General features: G+C 36.3%; 1 protein-coding gene across 1 annotated transcript; it reads right to left on the bottom strand.

Moving 5' to 3' along the window:
• Window positions 1-3,427, bottom strand: eIF3k (eukaryotic translation initiation factor 3 subunit k). The gene is made up of 4 exons (XM_089635419.1): window positions 3,312-3,427; window positions 2,988-3,207; window positions 731-950; window positions 1-203 (listed from the first exon to the last, which is right to left on the bottom strand). The coding sequence occupies exons 1-4, from the start codon at window positions 3,362-3,364 to the stop codon at window positions 49-51; spliced, it is 648 nt and encodes a 215-aa protein (XP_089491545.1). The 5' UTR covers window positions 3,365-3,427; the 3' UTR covers window positions 1-48.
• Window positions 3,428-10,659: the final 7,232 nt, after the last annotated feature.

The raw sequence follows: 10,659 nt of genomic DNA, 5'->3' as shown, positions 1-10,659 counted from the left end.
TAATTCAGAGGCTTATGAATTTATTTATTTAAAAAAAAGTGCACAGGCTTATAGACAAGAGGCCATCAGTGGAGCCAAGTTGTCGAAGTCAATCTTCTCCGTAATGTTCTTTGTCTTGATGTTTTCATCCTGAGTGGCGATGAAGATCAGGTCCCCGTCGTCCCTCCAGCCGTACTTCTTTACCCAGTGCTTCAAGGCACCATCTGGAAATAATAATGAAATTATATATTTGGCGGTGCACCAGTGCCAAAGGGATCAATGACGCTACTTGCTCAGAGCATCATTCTTTTAAATATGGCAAGACAGAACAAGCAAACCCGCCTAAAGACTGTAATCCGTTTGATAAGATATGAAAATCTACCAAACGGTCCTCCGTTTCTGCGGTCCATTTAGAAGATTTTGGTAGATTAAAGTCGAGGGTTTTTTCAGGAACTTTGGAAAAAACATTTGGATATTGCTGGATATGTTATCTACTTAACATGAAACAATAAAAGAAAACTAAATAAATGAGTTATTGTATACCTAAAAGTGGATATTCACGAATTCCACGTAAATAATATAAAAGGTATAGCTAGACTGTAAGTAAAATAAAGCGCGTGATTTAACAGTACCGCACACGCTTTCTGCTTCATTCCGAATGATGCTAGGGAACGGTTATTTGTTTTGGTCAAACTAAAGGGCATAGTTCAGGCTAATCATAGAACAACTTAAGACACAAAAAATGTCATACCGTCAACGCCGCCGAGCAGGTTGGCCAGACTGGGCTTGTCGATGGTCTGATAGGTGATGCCCACCACGTGGCAGACAAACTTGCGGATGGAGTCGTGGAAGCCGGAGATGCGGCCACACAGCTCGGGCATCTGGTGCACGCGGTTCCAGAACTGGGCAAAGTCACACTGCTCCAGGATATCGGCCAGATACTTGATCTGGCTGATTGTTTCCTCCTCGGACTGCAATTAACACAATACATTTATTAAAAACTGTGCTCCTAACAAAACAAAAAAAATTGGGTTTTTGTCATTAGCCTCATCAACGCAATCAAAACGGGAATAGCCGTGTAGATCAGGTTAAAAACTGTGCTTCTCTCAAAACGAAAACAAAAATAAGGGGGCATCATCTCTCATTAAACTTCCAAACATTAGATAGTGCTAAACCAAAATCACCTCAACCAGGCAAGGAAACCGAATGTATATAAACTTACCTAACCACATCATAAAAACATTTTTAAATGTTGTTTAAAATGGATCAAAGTCTCGTGGTGTTGATGTCGGCACAAACTTTGATATGTAAAAGACAATGAAATAGAAAATGAGAAGAGCCCATTTAATAAAATAAAAAATTATTAAAAAAGTTTTTTATTAAAATAAATTCATTTCTGATGCATTCATATTTAAAATGTAAAATTACAACATGGCAAGGATTTTTTTTACGTTAACTCCACACAGGAGGTCCCGAGGAAGATAACTTCCCTCAGGGCCTTTGTCATCTCTGGGGATGCTGAGTGGGAGTGCTGGCAAATCGTTCCACAGCTGAGCTGTTGAATGCAAGAACAAGTCGTAGAAGCGATCCGTTCTCATGTGACAAATGTCAACCGTGTAAATATGTTAGGCGCGCGTTTAGCACATTTCCTGAATATGCACTGGTGCCGAAGGAATCAATGATGCTACTTCCTCAGAGCATCTTCCATTGTAATACCGGTAGAACAAGGACACCTGTGCTCTAAAGATTGCAATCCATTTGTTAAGATAGGGTAATCTATCAAACGGACCGCCCGTTTCTGCACAGTCAAGGGTTTTTTCAAGTATTTTGGGGCTCTAGACCAGAGGTGGCTACCAAACTCAACAGTGGGGCGCACTTGCGATTTGTACAGGGTCAGCAGTTGTGTACTATTAAAAGTATCTGCGGGCCCTGTACAGTACACCCAGCTTCTGAGAGGCTAACTTGACTCTGGCTTCGATGGAACCTCCGTGCCTGAGCTGGTCACAAGAGTTTTTTTTTTTTTTTTTTCTTTCCTTTATTTGTTAAATATATTTGTATACAGTTTTTTACATGATTTTCGACTACCACACTAGACAATCATTGCACCAAGCATATCAATGGAAGGCATGCTGAAGGATGATACGAGAAAGAAACAGGTCGATTCAGATTAGATGACCTAGAGAGAACTACTGGCTTCAGATGGGTGAGATCCAACAATACTGCAGACTTTACTTAAGAGAGGCTCATGTCCAAAGCCAGAGGCCAGAAGGCTTCCAAAGATAAAGAAAGTTGCATCTCTCTATAAAATTTAGTATTTTGTGAGAGAATGTATTCATAAAACACCACACAAATCAATTTTTGGTGCCAGTTTAGCATGAACCTAGAGAATGTATTCATAAAACACCACACAAATCAATTTTTGGTGCCAGTTTAGCATGAACCTACCTTTACATTTCTACTTTAGCCTGCGGTCAGAGCTGGCCCTGAGCAAAACGAATAAAATTTTGATGCCCGTTGTCAAAACCAGTACATGCTTAGGTAGGTGATCAATATTATTCGAATGATTTGTATGTGTCTAGCGCAGTTTTTGTGAAAAATAATCTCAAGGGCGATGTGTTAGGTATTATCAACGCCTTGGCACCTTAACAATTCGGCTACTTTTTTGTTGTTCATTACTTTTAAAGAATAAATTAGTAACAGTAGACCGCAATTAAATGTAGATCTCACGCTAAACAGTCATCCAATTTTTTTTTCAGAACATGAATCTCCAATAATAATATTCATAGGCAAACAATGTTTCTGGGTAACTAGAAATTGCTATTGCAGAAACTTATTGACAAAGCACAGGTAGCTGTAAAGCTAAACTGATCAATGGCCACAACATACAGGAATCATAACCTCAAAATTGTGGGCAGTGATAAAACAAACAAAATGATGAAGCAAACAAATAAACTCAAGTTGAATTAGCTGGAAAATATAAATTTCAGTAAATTTAGAGTCAAACATACCTGGGATTCGAGTAACAGACATTTACACAGAATGAAGTCTGTGTGGGGGAAGTTGGTCAGAGCCTTCAACAAAATCTGACAAGTTACTTCCAAATTGAAAAGGTGTGGGTTGAACTGATACAGCTTCAAGACAGTGAGGTTAGCTTCCAAGTCGTATGAATTCTCACGAGATTGAACCTCAACATACCGTTCCAACGTCGGCAAGTTGTCGGGGTTATATCTAAAACATAAACACATGGGTGGAAAATGGAGGAACTTTTAATTTATTCAATAAAAGATTGATAAAATACTGTCAATTCATTATGTGCTGCAATCAAAACTAACCTGTCGATGCCTTTCAGCATCAAAGAAACGGTCTGCTTCATAGCCTCTGCCATTGTTAAAAATGCGACAAACCAAAAGTGACGTTTTCGAGTTTCAACTCATAGACAATTCTCGACTTCTTTCTCGTTTCTCGTTTCTCTTTTCGACTCATAGACAATTCCATAGACAATCAATTTAAAAATTAAAATCTTGTCTGCAGGAAACGGTGACCGGATAAATCATCAAAATGATAATTCATCACGTATTTAAAGTTATATAAAGTCATGAAAAGTGATGAAACAAAAACCTTATTAACTGGGTTAAGTAGGTTATGTAAGGTCAGGTTAGGTTAGGTTAAAAAAATCATCATTTTTAATGACTTTATATCACTTTTTAAAAGTGTGTTGAATAGTCACTATGTTGAGTTAGCATGGAACCGCAGGAAACATGCTTTGGTTATAGTAGAGTATGGGTAGAGTTTAGTGGCGAAACTATAGGGTAGCAGGGCTGGCAAAATGCCACGGGCCCCGCGGGGTCCGGGGCCCCGGACGCCGCGGAGCCGCGAACTCAGAAGTCAGAAGTAACCTAACATTTTTAACAAAATTTAGTAAATATTATAAATTTTATATAAGTACATAAAATCAACTAAAGTTAGACACAACTAAAGGCCATATAGCTACAAATTCAAATAAATTATTAAGATTTAAACGCATTCATAAGAAAAGGATGTCGTTCAATTTTAGAACGTATCCATTGGTCCTGCGACATCCTTTCTTAAAAGACGATGACAGTTGATCTTTCCTAGAAAAAAACATAACTACATTGTTTCCAAGTCTGGCGTGAAACTTGAACGTACATGACTATCTTATTCCTTAATACTTTAGAAGGCGTATTGTGAACAATGCTGGTTATTCGCAAATCGGGCATCTAAAAAAATAAAAATCTTTGGATGGAAGGTTATGACCAGTTATGACGACTGGAAACATATTGTAGACGCCACAGAAAGACACGAGACATCTAAAATTCACCTAATTTTTTTTTTATGTATCAACAATGGCGGCTACATGGAACACTAGATGAAGAGCAAAAATTCGTGATCAAGAAAGAAAAATCTTTCTGGCGCCAAGTACTCTCTAAACTCCTTTATGTTACCCTGACACTTTCTACGTGCAATTTAGCCTTTCTTTTTGGCTACAGAGAAAAGGCAGATTGCAATAATCCAAGTTCCCGAGGAAACTTTTTGAGTATTGTTGAGTTATTAGCAAAATACGAACAAATTTTACAAGAGTTGTTGTATATCAAAGGGCCAGATAGAATACTTAAGTTCTAAAATACAAAATGAGCTCATTTCTGTTTTGGATCTAAAAATAGAAAATGCACTCATAAATGAAATAAATGCCGCACCCTTTTACTTTATCACTTTCGATACAACTCAAGATATTTCAAAAACAGATCAAATGTGTGAACTTTACCTTTATTTTATGATCGTGATAGAGGAAAATGGAATCCCAAAGGCGCTTGTTCATTAAAGAGTCATTTTTAGGATTTCATGAAGTGTTGTATTAGCTACATAAACAGAGAGCGGACGTGTTTTAACCGCTCCGGTTTGTTAAATCCTTTCAGAAGGTTTCCCTTGTTAAGAGATTGCTGAAAAATGTTCAGCATCCGTGATTAAATAGTGTTTACCTTCTTATTTCACGAAATGCGCGTAACTTTTACCGTTTAGCCGGAATTTGCAATTATTATAGCATTTTAAACCGATTAAATTTGGAAAGTGAAGCCAGAACAAAGATTCTCAATGCAGTCGAAGATTTTATACCTGACCCCTCAAGTGTCAAGTGGTGTCGGGATTTACGGGACCTCTTCAACCGAGGATATCTACCTAGAAAACAGATAAGCCATATTTTATTTAAATTTTTGTTTCAGATGACACATATACACTTCACATTGACTTTGGTTCAAGATTTTGTTTATGATAGCCTGCGATAAGCGATCTCTATAGGTCTGAGACAGAGGTATGAAATCGTCGGATCACGACAGTAGAAAAAATTGTAATTTTTTTGTTGGATTTTATTTAGGTATTAGAGCCAGGTAAGAGTGTAAAAGGGTCGAGAAGATGCATTACGTGGCATGAATAGCTAAGAAGTGACTAGAGAGACTAAAATAGACTAGGAGAGATGAGGTGATTTTGCACAAGAGCGGCGCTGTATAAATAGTATTGATAGAGACTATGATGGACTCGTCGAACGTTACAGAGGTGCTGCCAAGGTCTGTTATCTATGTGAGGATATTATGTCAGCGCTCTTTATTAGCAGCAGACACATATCTGGAAGGATGACGAACCTCGTGCTGGCACTGTTGGTGGACGCGGTGGACTCTCTCCCTGCAGCAGCTGGTCCAGTTTCTTCACCACCTAGGATTCTTGCTGCAGAGTCTCCATCTTCTATCTTCATGTCACCTGTTCCTGTTCTTTATTTTAATTAACTTAACTTCCATTTATTTTGGTAATATTTTTATATATTTTTTAATACCTGCATCAACTTTAAAGCGCCCCTGAGGTGATAAGGGGCCGTTCAAGTATTATGTAAGCACTATAGGGGGCAGGGGGGTCTTTGCTTTGCTTATTTTTGATGACATGGGGGGGTGGGAGGGTCGAGATAGTGATTACGTCAGCACTGCTCAGCAGTAGTTATTTTTTTTACACATTGGCAACCCACACATTGTCTATGTTTGAAAACCGAATACATATTCGGAGATTCCCACAAATAATTAATATGTTTAGGTACTCGCTTAAAAAACAAAATATATTAACAGAAAAATGCATATAGGTACCAATTTTTTCGTAAGCATGGGAGGGGGGGTAAGAGCTTTGCTTACTTTTGGTGACAAGGGGGAAGAGAGGGTAAATAATTGTAATAAATCTGCTTACGTAATACTTGAACGGCCCCTAACTCACAAAAGCGGCGCTATAAAAATTGTCCAATATTTATTTACTATTTATTTTATAAGGACCAAACTGCCTTAGCAATGTTCAACCAAATTATTAAATCCGCAAATCACAAAAATATACCTCTGAATAAGTGTCGAGGACAAAGATATGTTGGTGCTAACGAAAGCTTATGAAAGGCACTTATGGTAGAGTTCAAAAACTCATAAAAGATATCGAGCCAAATGCGGTATATGTTCACTGTGCTTCTCATAACTTAAATCTAGTACTTAATGATGCAGTAAGAGAGGTTATTGATATGCAACATTTTTTTGAAACAGTTCAACAAATTTATACATTTTTTGGGCATAGTATCAAAAGATGGAATATCTTATCAAGTTTTATATGTGATAAAGAAGGGGAGTCTTCAACTTCGATAACATTAAAAACATTGAACCCTACTAGATGGTCAGGACGTTATGATGCTATTTTGGCTTTAAAAGTTCGATTTGTTCGTCCAAAAAGCGCTAACGAAAACAATTCTGTTAAATTGCAAATCGGATGAATTAAATGAAGCTTTATTAATCAAGAAAAATATCGAGAACTACAGTTTTATTACGTTATTGATTTTCCATTGCAAAATTCTACAAACTATCGATGCAGCTTCTAAAGCACTTCAGTCCAAAGCCATCGATCATAAATCAACTATCTCCATCGATCTTTCAAATGCCTTAAAACATTTGAAAATTTGTCTGGAAGAATTGGAAAAGTTATCGACATGAATTTGAAAATTTAAAAAAAGGAAGCAAGTAGTGTGACAGAAAAGTAGTCCATCAACCCTGAATTTTATAAAACCCGTCAGAGGAAGGTGAAACGCCATTTTGACGAATTTTGTGAAGATCTTGCGTCTCCAAGATCTGGAAAGATTGTTTAAGGGTCATTCCGCCGTTTCGTTAAAATTTGCCTGTTTCCGCGGATTTTTTTTTTTTTTTTGCCTTTTTACTATATATTTTTATAGAAATGGGTTCCCGTACCTATCAGATGTATAAAAGTGAAAAGGGCACCTTTGTGCGACACTTGGATTAGAAGAAAATTGATGGAAGGTAATGAAGGTGTGGATGGTAATGAAAAACTGTTGGATGGTAATTTAAAAATTTGGATGGTAATGAAGTTTGGTAATGAAATATTAATAGATGGTAGTGAACATGTTTAAGGTTCTTAAAATGTCTGTGAATAATGAAATTTGAATAGAAATTGAATAATAAAATAGATTTCAAATCATGCTAAGTATCATTTGACGTGGTGAGCGGATTAGGAAAAAGAAGAAAAACCTATTATAGTGAAAAACTAAATGCTTTATTCAGACTTTTGAACATTGGAGACAAGAAATACATTTTTTCATACGTAATCAGTTCTGCTTACTTATGCTTTTGCAATATCTGTATGAATTGTTAAAAAATAATGGAAAAAATATCAAAATACAAATTAAGAAAAGGCAGCTGGAACATCAAACCCAACACAACTAAAATTTTCCTATTATACTACTTACCCAGAAATTATAAGGAATAGTCAAATTCTTTATAATTACGTTTTATAAGTAGGTTTGTACACAAGAAATACAAAATTTTCACATTCCTAAGCAAACATTGTAATATTTGAAAAACAGAAATAATAAAAATAATAATTAAAAATAAGAAAAAATAAGAAGTCAATTGAAATGCAGTTTAAAATAAAATCAGAGTTACTTAAAACAAACACAACATATGTAACTAATAAGTACAAGATAAAGGTCTTACATCTAAATAGGAACATAATATTTAAGGAACTTGAGATCATTCTTGTGAAAGTTTTTGCTGGAAAACTATTTCAAATCAAAGTTCGGCAAATTTTTGAAAGTGAATTGTCCTCTTTCATTCTCATCTGGATCTTGCAAGCGCTGAAGAATTTGTGATTCCAAAATGAAATCGTCGTCACTAATTGTTGGCCAGACAAATTTTTTGGAATTCCCTTGAGCTTTTTTCAAAAAAATTACTTTGTACTCTAGTGTGTACTCATGTTTTCCAATAATTTTCCCAATGAAATGATGTGTCGTGTTAGTTATTTTATATTGAACCATTATCCAGTCATCTAAGTAGTATTTGAATGGCGCCTCCTTATCCTCTTTGTTGGTTTCCTCGTCAATGTCCATGTGTGGGAGTTCCACAGTTTTGGGGGACTGCTGTTTTGATTCATCGAAATCAGGATATTCTACTCTTAGGGATCGGATGAACTTCTCGAACTCACATTGATCGAAAGGATTGAATTCTTGCGTACTATTTTTATAAAGGGAATAATGCTGATAGTCGAACGGGACGTTTGAGAGTATTTTCACTTTACATTTCTTTTCTATAGTTTTAGCAGGCTCTGGCGTTGAAGCAATAGTATCGTCCAAAAACATGGAGCCGTCGAATTCGCTCAATAGCATATTGTCATCAATATTATTGAAAATAGTAGGCGAGTCAATTTGTAGGCTTAAGTTTTCAATATTCATGTCAACTGTGACATCTACCCGTCTGGCTGTCTACATAGTAAAGTACTCCTGTATGAAGAGAGACTTGTCCTCGGCTGCCACCAAAATGAAAGGACTGAATTTCTTCATGGTATTTCAACCAATAGTTCTCGCTAAAATCAACATGTATGAGAACCTCCGTGTCTGTCAGATTATCTTTCAATTCTCTGATAGCGGAGTACTGCATTACGATGTTTCGTGTGTGTTTTAAGAAAACATCCATGGTGGCATCTAACTTTTCGATTATTTTACGAGGGTTGTCCTCGAACTTCTTTTTAGTTGTTATGGTTTTCATTTTCTGGATTCCATCCTTTCCCCTGTAGGTTTGTTTTTCTATTGTCCACTCATAGTAGTTAATGTTTGTGCTGTTATTAAATTCTCCGTAATTATATCATTGAATAAAAAAATCGATTTTCAAATAAAAATTCGCAGGGTAAATTTTAACAGATTGTTTTTCCATATCAGTAAATAGATAAAACGAAAATATGTATTTCACCAAAACTGAAATTGTCCGACGCTAGAACGCAAGAAACTGCTTTTATTGATAATATTAACTTTTATGAACCCCCAAACATGGTCCCAGATGCACGTAAAAATAACCCTTACAAATTTATCACTACCCTCCACACCTCTAAATTACCATCCGGCAAAAAATTTTACGATACGGAAGGTAATGAGACGGAGGGTAATGAGGTTTTGACAATCTTTCCTTAATAACTCGCTTAATAATGACATTACAAATCTTTATGTTTCAATAAAAAATAGTCCGACTAATTATAGTTTATAGGTTCATGATTCGAATTTTTAAAACATGTACTTACTTTAAAAAGTGCTGGAAGGTAATGATGCCTGGTCGGTGACAAAGTCGTTTTCGAGCACGGAGATCGCAGATATTTCTTTATTCAGCGACGCACGTCCTCCCCCGTCCAGATATAGCGGTACACTGATTAGTAACGGAGGCGCGGGGTGGGGTACAGCTGACGAACAGTGACAAACACGGTCACAATTTTAATTACCGCTTTGGCGGAAGACGACAGCGATTTTTTCTGGACAAAAACAAAATCTCAATTCTTTCTATGATACAGTAACTTTAAAAATAAATTAAACACCAATAAATATGCAAAATTAGTTGTACATTCAGGTCGATTAATGAATGTAGTGATTTTACTAGTGTAAAATGTTCTTATTTATTGATCAATTTACCGGTCCCTCATTTGCACGCGGAAGGTAATGAGATTTTAGCATGTTTTTTGTATACCATAAAGTTATTAAGTAACAAATGCCTAATCCGGTAAATACTACTTTTTCCTTTTTTAAATAACTACATTTTCCAATAAAACTTTCTTGAAAAACATTATTTTTCATATGACTTTTTTGCAAGAACATGCGATTTGAACGAAACGGCGGAATGACCCTTAAAGTGAACATATTTTATCAAGTATTGGACATCATTATTAATCAACTGAAATCGCGTTTCCTTCCAATTAATGAAATTGTTTTCAATTTCAGTGTTTTGCAACCTGCCACTTTCAACATTTAAATTTGAAAATCAAAATGCACACAATATTAGTAATACTGTTGGGTAACTTAGTTAGGTAGTTATTTATCCAAAATCAATTACAACGTGACTGTGATTTTTATTGGGGGGGGCCCATCCAATGAATTTGCCACGGGCCCCCGATGGTATAGTTTCGCCACTGGTAGAGTTAGAGCCAGTTAAGGCCTTTCGCACATGCACTTACAAGCATAAATAAACCACTTACAAGCTTCGTGACTGTGACGCGCAACCACAAGTAGCCTACAGATATGCTGTTTATTGCCGGTTTCCGTACACGGCGCTACCCGAAATACACTTAACATTTTTTCACGTGCAGCCGTCGAGTTAACACGATGTC

This window comes from Hesperophylax consimilis, chromosome 9 (genome assembly GCF_061612785.1).
Source record: "Hesperophylax consimilis isolate HC1 chromosome 9, BYU_Hcon_1.0, whole genome shotgun sequence".
NCBI lineage: Eukaryota > Metazoa > Arthropoda > Insecta > Trichoptera > Limnephilidae > Hesperophylax > Hesperophylax consimilis.
Note: the sequence above shows the minus strand (reverse complement) of the source record. Positions and strands in the feature narration are given on the sequence as shown.